The sequence below is a fragment of the Anticarsia gemmatalis genome, chromosome 22 (genome assembly GCF_050436995.1).
Source record: "Anticarsia gemmatalis isolate Benzon Research Colony breed Stoneville strain chromosome 22, ilAntGemm2 primary, whole genome shotgun sequence".
NCBI classification, from domain to species: Eukaryota; Metazoa; Arthropoda; class Insecta; order Lepidoptera; family Erebidae; genus Anticarsia; species Anticarsia gemmatalis.
In genome coordinates this window covers 2,808,757-2,825,108 of record NC_134766.1, presented here as the reverse complement: position 1 = coordinate 2,825,108, position 16,352 = coordinate 2,808,757, and the positions used below count along the sequence as shown (strand labels likewise).

Genomic DNA, 16,352 nt, shown 5'->3' with positions numbered 1-16,352 from the left:
TGCCATCTTAAGGAAGTTAGGCAATGTGTGCCTGTAGTTACAATGACTTTTGGCAAGTTATAGATAAACCTTAGAAGTAGTTGAAAAACGAATGAGAAAATGTCCTATTAAGAAACTGACATGGTATTCAATAACCCTAAAGAATGTGATTTTGAATTATTTTTCTGTACTTATTAAGTCCATAATTAATTGAATCTGATATTTTGGCTACTGACTTGTGAGCTGTCGTTTAGTTAGAGATTTCAACCATATTTAAAGATAATTTAAACAATTTCTACGCAAGCCCTTCGGTTATGTATGGGAACACCAGAAATTCAATAAATTTTCCAGATTTTCTGACGAAATACCTGACCAGTCACATACTTTTTTGAGTGTTATTATCTATACCATGCTCTCGTTACCTCTTCAACTATCTACTAAGGCGTTTACTGCCAAAATAAAGCCATTGTAGACCAGTTGTACAGTTAACAAAATATACAGTAATAAGAAGTCAATAGTTCTCGATTTTGCCCTGCCTCTGATGCTATATATTATAACAACTGAAGTTTATACCAACCAAACCATTACTTGGATAGACTGCTAGTCGTACTCGTAAAACATATTTTTTATGATGTTTAGGATCTCACAACCTTTTTTGGGACTAATTCCAAATGTTACAATTCAAATACCAATTGTCTATTATGTATAAATATTAAGCCTTTTGTAGATAAGGCTACGCAAGTCTCCGATACTCAATGATTTTAGCCTTCAAGTTACTGTCGCCATACAAATTCAGTCGCGGGACGAATGCTGACGCGATTCGTGTACAAACCTCAATTGATTTGTATGGCTGTAATCGCTTGAAGCCTAAAATCGTTAAGCATCAAAGGTTTTCATAACCTTGTCTACGAAGAGACTTACTGGCACACTAGTAGTTATTGGTTCTGAATTTCTCATATCAAAAAAGTTAATATGTACTTGAACCAGTATTTTTGCTCACTGGTTGAAAAGAAAAATAAATAACTGTATGTTTTGGTTGAGTATAAGAAGCAATAGCGCATTTTTAAAAGCCAACCGAGGGTATTTTTCCAGCTCATTATTGTATAAGGCCTCAGGCAACACTTTCTTATCTACCGCAAATAAAATACACATGAAACTAAATAACCATTTTCTATAAACACCCCTATTTATTATGGGGAGGATTCTACCAGGTATTTTAATAATTGCACTAAGTTTTGTACAGGCAGAGACAGGGCACATAATTTAGTCTTAACTTGATAGATAACTCAATCTAAATGCATTAATTTTTTTCTCCATAATATAAATAGTTAAATAAAGGGACCACTAATAACCTTCCAATTCCTAACAGTTTGTTGTTTTGTGGAAATTATATCAAAAACTACTTGCATTTCAACTTTAGAAATTTCTAAACCTATTTAGTTGATTTTAGTTGTTATAATAGGAACATTGGCAACCCCAATGCATCTATCAAGATGTTTTTGAAATAACTTTCTCTTATTCGACTACCAATATTAGGCACAACGCGAATCAGCGGTAGCGCGTCGAAGACACCGGATCAATTTAAAATAAATCTGAACTATTACATGTGGTATAAAACATGGCAGTTGAACGACGCGCCGGTTTATAATAGATTTTTGACATGCCGTTTTAATCCACATATCAAAGGAGTTAAGGTTTATTTTAAACTGATTTATCTTCAGTATTTTCGCCGCTCCTTCTCTGATTTACATTGGGCCTAAGATCCTTGTCATAATGTCAGAAAAGACGACGAATTTAGTCGACAAAATCACGGCAATTCGAACAACAGTTAAGACATATCAGCAATGACAAATCCTTGCCCATTTCAATAGTATATTTCTTTTATTCCTTTAGTCCCTACTGCTTTAAAACGTTCTAGCGCGAGGTATATTGTTTATCAACTTTGTTTTCAGCCCCAATAAGGATTGTTTTTGTAGTAATTTCCACAAAACCCACAAAACACATCGCCTACTTATATTTTAACTATAATTTAGCAATTTCATTAATTCCGACAGTATTTAGAGATTCTTATGTACTAACTACTATTCACATTATACATACATAACAATGAAAAGGCATGTTTGCGACACTTTACATATACACCGGCTTATTATTGTACGTCTATTGTACGGAAGATGGGTTTGGAAGACTAGGTCGATTTGACCGAAATGAAAATAAAATGTTGATAATTTAATTTAACGCCATCTCAATTACGAAAGTGAGATTTTTTAATAAATAATTAAAATTTATACTTTAAAATAATATTTTTAGAAAGAATTTTAGCTGCCGTAATAAAGGACTTTCAATGTTTATTATAAATCTAAGCACGAGAAGAAGATTTTGACCAAATAAAAACAATTTAGAAAAAGTTTTAGATTCTTAACACATCTTGGTCCATATGTAGAAGATAATAATGGGTATGAGAAGAAGACGAGACCCTCTAATTTTTTGACCTACAGGTTCTTTGACCAAATAAAAATAATTTAGGTTTTTTAGAGTCAAAACAGACCTTGGTCAATATGTATAAGATATTAAATGAACACCGTGGTATAAACCACGCAATCAGAATAACTACCCGAAAATTTTGAAAAACATATCATTCTACCATGAAAAAGTTGTACATTTCCACTATATATTTGACATTTCTAGTGTTATATATTGTTCTAGCTGACAAACGTTGTTGTGCCATTAAAAAAAAAGTGTCGACTGAAAAATAGATGTTGGCCGATTCTCAGACCTACTCAATATGCTCACAAAATTTCAAGAGAATCGGTCAAGCCGTTTCGGAGGAGTATGGTAACGAAAACTGTGACGAGAGAATGTTATATATTAAATAGATGTTTGTATATAAAGACGCACAATAACAAGCCCTCCCTGGCATTATTGCTCGCTATTTCCCGCCTAGATGCTATTGCTACTATTACAGTACTCATTGGCCCTGCACTATGTATATATTTTATAACTATGCGATGCTTACTTCAATGATATTTGTATATAAATCTAGTTGTGTCGTGGTTTTAGTGGTAGACGAGAGCTTTATTCATACCTTATTTATTTATTGGTTTATATCTTATTAGTTCCTGACATAATGATAGTATAGCAAATGACGAATTGTATTCAAATTGCTATTTTGCACTCAAAGTGTTTATATTATTATTGTTTTTATTCCAGGCAGACATATAGTAGCTAGTAGTTTAAACCATCCGATATTTAAAAAAAAAATATTTTAGCCAACTTAGTGTCAAAGTAGTAAGTCACCCAGAATCTGTGGATATTGTATTATTACGTAGCTACATACCATCGACTTGAAGTAATTATTGACGTCAAGATACTACTTTTTCCAATATTTTAAGTCTCTCATCCACCGCTATACTCACAACACTGCATCATTGAATAGTTCTACAAACGCTCAGGTCCTATTTACATCAACTGTTGAGCAAATTTCACTTTGTGTTTCATTATTCAAAAGGTTATATGTCAGGGTAGAAGGCAAGCAGTACATTATGTTCATTATATACTCTCGTACGTGCACGTACACGCACGTGTTCGTTAAATGCGTATACGCTATTGCAAGAGTCATACGTAGGGACGTATTCGTGTGTTGCGTTCGTTAAGTGCATATACGGTCCGCTCATAGTAATAATTTGATATTGTTATTGATAACTGGGTCTGGTTTACACGTACCAAAATGATAAAACTTGGTGTCTCAATCTTTAGCAAGCCTTAGAACGCCTGTAATATTTTTAGAACAACTAAATTGTATTTGTTTCTATTAAGACTGAATTCTATTTACCTTTTTGATATAAGTAAGACAGTATGAAAGTATCCATAAATTTCTCTTTACAAGATTTTAAGCTTTTTGTAGATTTTTTAGGTGTTTTCATAACGACTGCTCGCTTCAACCCTACAATGTATTGCACAGATCGGAATGTCTATCTTCATCGCTACTGTTTAGGATGGGGTAGTATAGATAAGTTTACTGTTTATAAAACTATTCCTATTGGTATTGCTTGGTGTTCACGTTTAGAATATACGATACAAATTGCATTTACTGTGAAAAATGTAGAAGAAAACAATATTCTTGCTGTTTTACTAATAAATGTGTAAGGGTCTGATTAGTTAGTGTTTTGTCTTTTTCATTCATATACAGTTTCAAAGTGGATTGAAAGTGACAAATCTTTGAAAACTAATCAGAGATAAAACTATGTTTATTAGTTAGACTTGCTGTTAGTAACTAACTTAGGTCCTTGGCTACGTCTGCGTGGTTAAACTGGCGGCCAGATACGTAAAAACGCTCAATTATAAGTTTAAAGTTATATGAATTGCTACAACACCCTTTATAAAGTGACAGCACGAAACGTTAGTGATATTTAAAATTAAGTGCGTTTTGAGTCTCTGGCCATTCGTTTTTATTTATAACCCAACTAAAAAGGTTTGACAAGTTGACAATAGTTTTTTTTTATTTATCCTTATAGTATCGCCGCTATATAGACGTGACCTTGTTATACGGAAGTGCTGATAAGTGAACAGTTATTATTTCACAACTATTATCAAACTAAAACGGCATAGTTAAAAGTATAGCAATGTCGTGCACAAATATTGTATGTATTTCTCACATTTTCCACAGTAAATTAGTTTGAAGAAACATTATGATATGTCTAACTATAAAAACTGGATGATTGTATACAAATTGCCAATTTCTGTAGATCACTATAAAAGTTATCTGCTTCAAAAAGAGACGATAGGTTTTTGAAAAGTATCCACAACTAGGAGTAGAAATTCAATGTTCGTTTTGAAGCCCAAACGCAGTCAAAGGCTTTAACTGACAGTGTAAAAGAAGCCAATCTCTTCCTTCTTCAGAGCTATGCTAGAAGCTTTTGACAGAAAACTTTACTTGTTATAGTTTAAAAAGATTGTTACTCACAGTAGTTTATTTTCCTACTTGAACACGAGTTTAAATCAATGTGTGTCCTAAAAAAATCACAAGAATTGGCCATCATGCAGAATTTTACTCCATCGACATTAAGTCAAGAGAAAATCACGGCCTAAGTAAAACTTTGTATGAGATATTCTAGTTTGCAAAAATCCTGATTACACTGGGTTTACAGTAAAGTTAAGAATGATATCTAAACTTCCTGTTATTGCCTGACATACCAAATAATGATTTACAAGTTATTTGAAAGACTGTCAAAAGCTTCTCACATCATACAACGCAGATATAAACAGCTCCTGTATCACTGTAGCCTTCCACAGTGTTGTGTAGAACCTGAGCTAAGGCGAGTGAGGTCGCTAGTGTCGCCTGCGGGAGGACTTACGTTCGCAGCCGAAGGGCTTCTCGCTGTCGCCGGGCACCTCGTACGGGAGAGTACCTTGTGCGCGCTTGCCGCGACCACGACCCTGCAAGTGGTAGGAACGATTGCTTGATATGGTGTTGTAAGGTAAATATCGTCTTAAAAACATTTACCAGTATGATATAGGGCTCTTTTTAAAAGACTCATGAGAAGCCACTTTTAATATAATTAATAAATAAATGGCAAGATTTGGTCAGATGCTGTGAGGAATCCTGTCTTGTATATACTATTCTAAAGACAGTTCCAATATATGGCACATGACCCGCACAACTTCGCTTGCGTCACCTAAGAGTCAAAATTTCAAAATTTACCCCGTTTTTGTAACATTTTTGTTGCTACTCCGCTCCTTATGACCGTAGCGTGATGTTATATAACCTTCCTAGATAAATGGGCTATCTAACACTGAAATCATTTTTCAAATCGGACCAGTAGTTCCTGAGATTAGCGCGTTCAAACAAACAAACAAACTCTTCAACTTTTATAATATTAGTATAGATATCATAATTTTCTACACAGTACAAGTTACTAAAACCTCAGTAGAGTTGAATCAGCCTACACTTACTGACTTATCGTATTTGCTTAACCTCTACCTATAGAGGTAGCCCAGCTATGACAGTAACGTCGCACTGTCCTGACACCTGTATAAATCTAATGCATATTATACTTACAGTTTGTGCTCTCATAGCTAGAGTAACACAAGTCAGCTGCTTGTCAGCATGTAGCAGCAAGTGGCTTACTAAATGTTATAGATGCTTATTACTTACAGCTCTCCCTCTCTTGGGCGTGGTATCATCAGCCTGCTTCCTGACCCGCCCGCCCCTGGAGCCCGGCCCTGTCGGCGTGGCTCCTCCGCGGCGCTTGCGTCTGTTCGCGTACGTGTCGTCGTAGTAGTCCTCGTCCGACTCCGGGTCGGGCTCCTCGCCTGTCTCCATCTCTTCCATTGCTAGCTCGTCGTAGAACCATTCCTGGGGGAGAAGTAAGAGAGGCTAGTCAGTCATTAGGTTAGGGAGTCATTAGCTTTGAATATGAATCTTTTTAATCTAAGTTTCACTTGTCAATTGAGATCTTCTCCAAGGAAAGGAAATGTCAAAGTTCAACATATTGACCACAATAAAAAAACTACACAACCAGTATACAAAAAAGTAACACTTTATAACACCTCATAAGTTAGTCATTAACCTTTAATTTCCTTGAAGCAAAGATCCCTATTTAAATTGACTAGACAAAAAAATCGTAAGACCCTTTTAAAAACCTTTCTCTGATTTCTCTATTAAATGTTATTATTATTTATCTCAAGGAGCTCTAGCAAGTGTAATATCAATCAGAAACTATAACTTTGCAGAAAAACATAGTATATTTTTACCTTAGGATCATCTTTAGCTGCAGTTTGTGAGCCGTCTCTGCTATCATCAGCGTTCAGTGCATCACCAGGCACACCGGAGCTGTTCTCACCCTCGCCCGTGTTGTCTGCCGAGTCCGAGGCACCTGTCCAGCCCCATCGGGTAGATGACATTGTGAGGTACTGGCGGCGGGCTTTGCGCCATCTGTGAATTAAGAATATTGATATAATGGTTTTGTTATAGACACCAAAGTACAGTTCATTTGTGGCCAAGATATTTATCTTTAAACCTTTTTGTTGGTGAATTGTTCTGTTCAGTTAGCTTAACAGAGCATCAAGGTCTCAATAATGAAAAATGGTTAAGGCAAATCCTATGTCATTCAAGCTTTTAGTTACAAAGTGCCATAAACTAAAAAAAAAGTTTACCCAAAATTTATTGTTTCTACGAAATAGATAACAATTATTATACAATAGCTTTACATACACTATGTGCAAACAGACCCCTTAGCGAGTTAGTTTCATAGAAAAATTTTACCTAGATAAACCCAAATACACACTTGGATAACTGGCATAGAGTAAAAATACTACCCCAAAAGAAGTAGATAAAAATAATGATGTTAACAATACAAACCTCTGTGCTGGATAAGTGTACACCTGTCCTTCTTTCTGTCCTGGCATGCGCTGTCTCCTTGTCATGAACAGATTGCAGTGGCTTTGAGCGACCCCTGCAACATACATGACATAGTAAAATTACTTTTGTCAATATTTACACACAAAATGTCATGCCTTTTATGTATGTATGGCATGTAACGAAAAATAAGAAACTAAATTTGGTATCAAACTGGAGAGTGTATGATCATAATATAAAATTAAATATGCTAATAACATTACAAACATATTATTCTCAGTTATCGATGAGAAAGAAAATTCTAACTAATTTAATAAGTTTTACCAAGTTTATTGTAAATTGTTTCTTGTCAAACTCTTAATAATTACTTCAATACAAAGTAGCCTTCAGTGTGATAGAAAAACCTTGGATGGTATTGACATTTAAAATTTAATGCACATAGGAAACAATACATTATGATTCAAAAGCCTGCTGATTGATATAATATTCGTAACATCAACAATAACAAAAGCTTTTGTATCAGATAATTATGCCGGCTACAGATCATTGTTGTGATAAAAGTCATAAAAGCTATGTTTACAAGATCGATACTGTGCGACCATGGGCGTTGTATGAACAATAGTAAAAATCAATAACTCACCAGTTTGGGTGTCGATAAATGGCATTCGCATCCTCCTTTCGGCACATAGTCGCGAATTGAACGTCGAGGAATTCTCAATAATTTCTTTGTAGCTTGGATCATTGAGAAAACTGTAACAAGATAATGGCGAGTAAACATGAATACGAAACTCTCGACATACACTATTCACAGCACTGGAAGTTAACATTTCTAGATAGCTTTTTGATCAACGTAAAAACTGGGTCATATAAACCTAAATACTCTAATTACCTTTCGATTTTTGTTAAATTAGAAGGATTTGATATCTGAATCTCGGCCGCCGCCATTTTATTAGCAGACGCTACTTTGGTGACGTCAACTGACGTTTATTGAACTTCCGGACGCAGTTGCCAGTATACTATTTCATTAACTCCTAAACTACATTGAAATATGCTGTCGCCTTGTTAAATTCGCGCTGCCAAATATTCTTCATATTATACAAATATTATTATGCGTTAGGGAAGTAAATTTGATGATCTTCGTGAATGTTTATCGAGTATCAAATCATTTTAAGAAGTGGTTCCGTAGTAGTTTGCTATTTCACTGTTCATATGGTAACACAAATGAAACGTCAAGCTTGTGACTGGTCATCGATGGACGAATCGTGTGTCTGGCGCATTTTAAGTAATTGTTGATTGGAGATCTCCAAATATTACACTGATTATTGGTTACTGTGTTTTTATTAACTTTGGAAGCGGTTACTAATTTTCTAAATAGTGATTTACAATAATTTATTCTGGAGAAAATAAAGTGTAGTTTGTGAAAAACTCGAGGTCGGCGTGTCGTGCGTTAGTTTCACAAGATGTCCGTGTGTTTCTTTGTGCCTGCGTAAGTTCCTCTTACGATAATAATATTTGATGTATTTTTTTGTGATTTTGTTACTTCATCACAAAAAAAAATGATTAATAAATATTTAGATGAAAAATAAGCTTTATCTAAGCATTAGTTAGTTTAGTGTTAATTTTTCTCATGATTTTGTATCGTTCAGCCTCCCGGCTTTGCTTGTTTACATTATAAATGATTAAAAATATGTTATCACTTATCAGTCCAACTCCCTGAAAAGTAGGTATTGACGATTTAACTAAAATAACACAGATTTTTATCTCGAATAGAGACTTATTCAAATATTTTGACAAAAAAGTTGACAGATCTTAACTGAATATAAAAAGAGCGAAATTTTAGAAAATGTTACTGGCGGGAATCGAACTCGCTACCTCGAAGTGTGGGGTGCGATACGTATTCTGATTAGTACTATTCCAGTAATGATATCTCAAGGTGATTCTGAAATTTATTAGTGAAAACAAAAAGACATTATTCGCCTTCAAGTCGCGTAAAACAGCAGTGCTCTGGTTCAATGTGTCGAGTAAAGCCGATACATTATTGATTATTATTTTATGGATACTTTACAAGTAGGTTAAAAAATCCAAAAAAAAAAACTTTCACATCATTATTTTATTGCAATTGCGTTGCGGAAGCTATAATATACATATTGTCAGACAGCGTAAGCGTTGCTAAACTCGGGAAACGATTAAGTATAATCCATACTAATATTATAAATGCGAAAGTAACTCTGTCTGTCTGTCTGTCTGTCTGTCTGTCTGTCTGTCTGTCTGTCTGTCTGCTACTCAATCACGCGTAAACTACTGAACCAATTTGCATGAAATTTGGTATGGAGATATTTTGATACCCGAGAAAGGACATAGGCTACTTTTTACCCCGGGAAAATGCGCATTTCCCGGGAAAATTCAGGTGGTGAACGAAGTTGCGAATAACCAATATTATATTGACATTGAATTAACAGCATTCCGTTGTCATGGCAACTGTTTTAATGGCGGATATGCGTTAGCGCGACTTCGTTATATTATGAGGTATAAATAATTTTGAGAATATTTTTCGTGAAAAAAAAAGCATATTTTATATCATCACGCTACGACCAATAGAATAGGAGCAGAGTAACAGTAAGTGTTACAAAAACGTGGAATATTCTGACCCATTCTCTCTTAGGTGACGCAAGCGAAGTTGCGCGGGTCAGCTAGTGTAATATAAATAAGAAAAGACCAGTAGGTACCACTTTGCCCGAGCGGGGAATCAAACGTAAAACGTGACACTACGGCCATCGACCTTCTTTAGAGTCTCGCCTCCAATTTGACGGTGGAGCCAAGTCCACTGTCAGAGACCCAATTTAACCAGTCGTACGCCCTACCACCCATTCTGCCTGAGCTGGTCGTATAATGCCAACCGGATCCCAGAAGCAGTTAATTCTCTTTAAAAATACTATCACGCTATTTCGTACAGGGATCAAGCCGGTCCGTCAACAGTGGCGGAGGCTTGCGAGGTAGAAGGCGAGGTGATCGAGGAGAGCAATCCCACGGAGACGTCCCAGCAGACGCTCCAGCAGTTCTGGACTAAAGTCACAGATGATATCAAGAAAGTTAATGCCGTAAGTGCTTTTGTAAAACCACAGTCAGCAAGCTTACTCCCGACGGTATCGAGTCGAAAATCTAATTCGATTGGTTCACACAAAATGTCAAATCGTAGTTTTAAATTTCAAATTAGCGCGTGATTGAATGCTGGTTTAACGTGAAACTAATATGATTGTTTGGTGTAGAATATTTTAATTTTATAGGTAGGTACCAATGTTTGATCACGCACTAAATGGGCTTTTAAGCTTATATTTTTAAGTACAAATGATTAACTATTATAAAGGTGACAGGATAATTTTATAATTACAACGGTTAACAGTTAATACAAGGAAAGTTTATTGTACTACATAACCACCACATATTATCAGTTTAAATATACATAGGTATATGGGATTAACTCGAACAGGCATTTTACCTTGCAATGTTTCGGAGCAGGTTACACTGACCGTGGTCGCAGACTGACTCAAACATTCCAAGTATTAAACGTCCCAACACTAAACTGTTACGTCTAATACCTTTAAAAGATCCTTTTAAGAACGGACAATACATACGGATCAAGCTTTCGCATGTCTTAGCGCGTGGTTTCGCTCGCAAGGACTTAAAAGAAGTAGTAAACTATTCTTTCTCAGAATATAAGTAGTTTATCACTCTGCTGAAATATATTATGATCACTTTACTGCCGACTCCACTTAGCGTGGGACAATGGTCAAGAACATATATTATCGCACTAATAATACAATAGTGTAGTAACTTAAAATACATCGACACTTCTTCAACTAGACTTAACACTATAAGCATACCATATTTTATTTATTTATTAGTAACAAAATAATATCCTCTATTTCATTTTTAAAACTCAGAACATTTAGTTACCTATTTTGTACCCATAATAGGGAGTGAAAAGCAAGGTATTCATCGATTCTGAAAAAATATGTATTTTGAGTTACAGCACCATTGTATTATTCGTGCGATATACATACTCTTCAGTGAGTCGTAACAGCTAACCATAATCCGTTTTTTCAGGACGACTTCAAATCCCAAGCTCTCCCACTAGCGCGTATAAAAAAGATCATGAAACTGGACGAGGAAGTGAAGATGATATCGGCAGAAGCGCCGGTACTGTTCGCTAAGGCGGCAGAGATCTTTATCCACGAGCTCACACTGAGAGCCTGGTCTCATACTGAGGATAATAAGAGAAGGACTTTACAGGTAATTATGGGCAGATTTAGGATCTCTTGGATGCGTAGGACGAAGGGCTTCCAGTCTATGTCAATATAATATCTTTTCCAATCCCGATCTTGCGGGATCCGCGGGACCCGCGGGATTTCTTATTTTTAAGATTTTATATCATTATTGCCTATCGGGCCCCCACAACCCAGTCACCTGGGTTATAATCAGATACCCTTCGGTAAGACTGGTTGTCAGACTTTCAAGCTTCTGACTACTGTTAACGACTTTTCAAGATCTTTGAAAAAGACAGTAAAGACCAACAATTTAACGGGCCTTCCGAAACACAGAGGAACTCGATATGTATAAGATGGTCACCCATCCAAAGAGGAACCTTGACAAGCGAAGCTTAACTTCAGAGATTGATCCGCTCGGCTGTTGCTAACTAGGCCACGAGCTCCTCTTGGAGTAAAAAGTACTAACCTGCAACAATACGATTGTATTTAAGTACAATCCTAGAGTCTAATAATTAAATCCTGTTTCTCATCATTTCAGCGCAACGACATAGCAATGGCGATATCAAAGTGCGATCAATTCGATTTCCTCATCGACATAGTGCCACGGCATGAAGTCAAGCCGCCCGTGCCCAGTAAGCCGCGGTACGACCCGCCTAGAAGCAACCCTGTCACTGAACAGGTAAGATACATGACCTATTTAAATAATATGTTTGTGGGTCGAATGGTGTTGCATGCAGGGTTGCCATCCGGGCTGATCATTTCCTGGACATTTCGGCAGCCACGAACATAATCAGAGTTTTGTTCTCCGGTCCGAGACTATACTAAGTAGGAATGACCAAAAAAGCGAGGTCGTAGTATAGTAAATTTGTAAAAACTAGTATTTTTCATTCCGGAACAGCAAAGTAAAATTACTGAACACGGGACAACATACAAAATACCGGGGCGATCCCGGAAATCCCGGCCATCTGGCAACCCAAATTGCATGTGAGGTTGGCGGTTCGATTACCGGGGTCGTACAAAATGTGTGTTATTGGGTTTTTCTTTTCTGTATTCTGGCACGGCTTACTAATTGAGAAATGGCAAACAGCGATAGATTTACCAATTGTCTAAAAGTAGGATGATATATAAATACAGGTTTATCAAATTTACTTGCTCACTCATGTGTAGTGTTAAAATACAAGTTTTGGTATACTTATAGGATAAAATGCTTCATTCAGTATGTTTCATCACTAATTGTTTATGTATAATAACAAAGCATAAATACAAATCATTGCAGTTTTTGTGCCACTTCATCTAAATCAGTGGTTCCTAACCGGTGGTCCGCGGAAGTCAAAATGTGGTCCGCGAATGACATGAATAATATAAAAGTGGTCCCGGACTAAGAAAAGATTGGGAACCCCTGATCTAAATTAATTAACTAATAAAAATATCACGTTCATATTTTCTCGTGTAATAGTTCTAACAGTGTATGTAACAATGTTTGTTTATCACGCACATAGCACATGACGACGCAACACGCGGCCACGCTACAAACAGCGCCGCAGCCGCAAATCGTCCTACAGCCGTGTGCACAGGTCGTACAGGTAAAGTTACAAAACATTTTGACCGTAAATACCTAATTTAGGAGCCAAATAACAGTTACAATCCTCATGATATTTTCGGGTTAATCCCTGAGTACCCCGATCCCCGAGGCCCCCGACACGGAGGACCCGATTTATTTTTATTTTAATGAAAAATTTTAAAAATAAATCGGTGCTCTCCGGGACGGGAGCCTCAGGGATCGGGGTACTTAGGGAATAACCCTTTTTTCGCAGACATCTAAAATCTTCATTTTATTGCTCACACGATAGCTTCCTTACTGATTTGTAGATGTGTGTGTGTGCATGTGTTTTTCTATCTGTCTGCGTAGACGAGCTCTTTAATTAAATTTGTCCCTCAAATGGGATAATAGTGTTCATATTATTTTATGTAATTTTTTTTGTCATATTTTCCAGGCATCAAACGCATCTGGTGGCACGACATCCAACAACGTGGCAGTGTCACAGCCGCCCGTCACGCTCGTGCAGCAAGTCCTCACACCGTCTGGAGAACTACAGCAATTACCTGTATGTAGAGATAACTTTTATAATGACAAGCTTTGGGTGACGAGACCATAGGCATTTTATTGAACAAAATGAATCAGGCTCAAAATTTTATACCTACCTGTTAAAACTAAACACCAATTTCAATAATTGAAAACCACTTCAGTCTCTTTTCACAGCCTTATTTTTATCTTACAGCGGCCAGTTTGCCGATGTAATCGGAATATCGGCTAGACATTATTATCAATAGTTTAATTATTATCAAAACTTTAACCTTACACAGAATGTACCTATACACATTATTTTCTGAGTGTTTCTCGTACTTTTACCTACGTGGTAAGGTGATAGCATTCAGCCATGCATCTACAGCAACATAGTAGACTGTAGTCCTAGAAAAACTTCTCATTAATAAAGTATCAGCATTAAAGAAAGTTATAACGCCAAATACCTTCGTATGTTCCAGATCCAGCTAACTCAAGCACAACTGAACATGATCCGCATGCAAGTGCAGAACAATCCGAACCAGCCCATCATCATACAGGCACAGCCACAACAATCACAAATTATTCAGGTAAATACACCATTTAAGTCTTTAATAATACTAGTATCAACTTAAGAGCACAGTTTTAAGAAACAATTTTTCAAATGAAAATAATGATCTGTTGTTACGGACCTAAAAGCAATTTTATTAGGTAGTGAATTTGAGTCTACTCTGATTTCATTTAACAGTAGAGTATAGTGCAGTAGTAGTTTGTTAAAAAAGCGAGGGCATTTGAGTTTTATTTTCAAACGCCCAAAGTTTCAAATTTATTTCGATGCCACTTCGTAAAACACATGTTAACCCGTCTCTTAAAGTAGAAAAAATAGTGTTCCTAAGTATTTGAAAATTGTTTACACACAAACTTCTACAAAGTTGGCTAATTTAGCTTTCGTATACCACCCGAGAAGAAACACATTCAGCCTTTATTTACATACCTATTTTAAACTGCAGGTTTCATCGCAACAACACCAACCTCAGCAGCAAGTATTTCTAGCGCAAGTAGCAACATCACAGGACGAATCCTAGTGCCTAGTGACTAATGCTCAAGTGGAGTATGAAGAAGACAGTGATTAGTGTACAGTGTTAGTGTATAGTGACAAGGATGTTGAGCCTCGAGGAAACTGGTAAATGTGGAGCGAATGTGTAAATGTGCTGGCGTTCTGTCCTAGATTATGTTCGGAAGATGAAATAGTTGTCTCAACTGTTTGATATTGTGTACAGATTCATGCAATGCAGGAATTTGCTATTCGAGTGGCTGTGACTACTGTAATTTAATATGAAATATAACATCATTGATATAGTTTGGTCAGACAATGTATACCTTTCACTCACTGCTGAAACAAGTGTCAAGTCATTTGCAGAAGAATTTAAGTCTTGCCTACCTTGTGTGAGTCTGTACATATAATTAATCCAACAAATATAGCTCATTAGCGATATAATAATTCCAATGAACTTCTCACTACAAAAACTTATTAACTGACTGGTTTTTAAACAATCTATAGTTGTGCATAGTTCTTCCATTCATTAAAACTATTTTCTAATAAATATTTAGTTGCCCCTTCCATAAGACATCATGTATTTATTAAAGTATACAAGAACAGGTTGAGCAATAGTTTTGTCACAGTTGACTGAAAAGGTTGTTTGGTAGTTAAACAAATATTCACAGACCTTGGAAAACACATTTGCTTTGTATCATATTAAATAGTATCTGTGAAAAATAGGATGGGATAGATGACTCACATTTGTCGTTTAGGAAACAATGTGTAGTTAATTCAAACAAACTATATTTCTAGAAGAGTTTTTTTAAATTACTTTGACTTTTTGACAAATTGTGGTACGAGATTGGTCAAAGCATTAAAATTGATGGAGAGGCTATACAAATGTAATTAAATTGTTGCATAATATTGTACATATCTATATTATGAATGTAATTTACTAATATGATGAAAAATATTATATTTTGTTGGTATCTGAAACATATAATTTTTTTTTATGATAATTTGAAACCTTTAGGATGCTAAGTCCTCAACCTGCATTTGGCTAAGTGCGGTGGACTCAGGCCTAGCATAGACCTCTATAATTTTAGGAAACGACCCTTGTCCAGCAATGGGACAGTAATGGCTTAATATGTATTCCTTTTATGTTATAGGCTGATGATGAAATTGTATTTATAATTTGTACATTCAATATCATTGAAAAATCAAACTAAATTATAAGTTGGTAATAGGGATCTAGTAAGTGTTATTTGATGTATAAGTATAGAAGAATAAGTTATGAAATAAACACACAAATGAAGAAATTTTAGTTTTATTAGAAAAAATATTGGTTATCATTACATTCCTTATTTACTAATCACTAACACACATATGAGAAAAATAAATCAATCTTAGGACTTCATACATTAATAAAAATAGGATTAAAGTACATATTTAAATTATTATATTTATGGAAATACAATAATAAAAAACTTAAATTCAAATAATACATACAGTAATTTTAAATCTTTTGAAATGCTACATTGATTATAACACTTTCAATTTTAATAATTTATACATGTCTAGCATGCATACTAAAGCAAATAAATTATAACTATAGTCCAACAATTTTGTAGAGAGCTTGTTTTGCATGGT

The 16,352-nt window shown here is 35.6% G+C and overlaps 2 protein-coding genes across 4 annotated transcripts in view; one reads left to right on the top strand and one right to left on the bottom strand.

Moving 5' to 3' along the window:
- LOC142982742 (zinc finger protein ubi-d4-like) overlaps positions 1-8,305 on the bottom strand; it is a 31,685-nt gene extending 23,380 nt beyond the window's left edge. For both annotated transcript variants that reach the window (XM_076129418.1, XM_076129417.1), the window contains exons 1-6: positions 8,226-8,305; positions 7,977-8,086; positions 7,340-7,433; positions 6,733-6,913; positions 6,134-6,334; positions 5,334-5,415 (exon numbers count right to left, since the gene is read on the bottom strand). In XM_076129418.1, coding sequence (XP_075985533.1) covers positions 5,334-5,415; positions 6,134-6,334; positions 6,733-6,913; positions 7,340-7,433; positions 7,977-8,086; positions 8,226-8,281 — 724 coding nt within the window. In that variant the 5' untranslated portion in view covers positions 8,282-8,305. The remainder of the gene's footprint in view (positions 1-5,333; positions 5,416-6,133; positions 6,335-6,732; positions 6,914-7,339; positions 7,434-7,976; positions 8,087-8,225) is intronic.
- A 265-nt stretch (positions 8,306-8,570) lies between these two features.
- Positions 8,571-16,020, top strand: LOC142982614 (nuclear transcription factor Y subunit gamma-like). 2 transcript variants are annotated; one of them, XM_076129207.1, is made up of 8 exons: positions 8,571-8,822; positions 10,290-10,434; positions 11,441-11,626; positions 12,140-12,280; positions 13,101-13,184; positions 13,596-13,706; positions 14,146-14,253; positions 14,674-16,020. In XM_076129207.1, the coding sequence occupies exons 1-8, from the start codon at positions 8,797-8,799 to the stop codon at positions 14,746-14,748; spliced, it is 876 nt and encodes a 291-aa protein (XP_075985322.1). In that variant the 5' UTR covers positions 8,571-8,796; the 3' UTR covers positions 14,749-16,020. The 2 variants fall into 2 exon arrangements, with proteins under 2 accessions (XP_075985322.1, XP_075985323.1); XM_076129208.1 differs by lacking the exon at positions 13,101-13,184.
- The last annotated feature ends 332 nt before the right edge of the window (positions 16,021-16,352 follow it).

What these genes read in the sequence shown, in the direction of transcription:
- LOC142982614 (XM_076129207.1), top strand. Translation starts at nt 8,797, where the DNA reads ATGTCCGTGTGTTTCTTTGTGCCTGC. An exon ending in ATATCAAGAAAGTTAATGCC is followed by an intron (nt 10,435 to 11,440) that starts GTAAGTGCTTTT and finishes CCGTTTTTTCAG; the next exon opens with GACGACTTCAAATCCCAAGC. An exon ending in GAGAACTACAGCAATTACCT is followed by an intron (nt 13,707 to 14,145) that starts GTATGTAGAGAT and finishes CGTATGTTCCAG; the next exon opens with ATCCAGCTAACTCAAGCACA.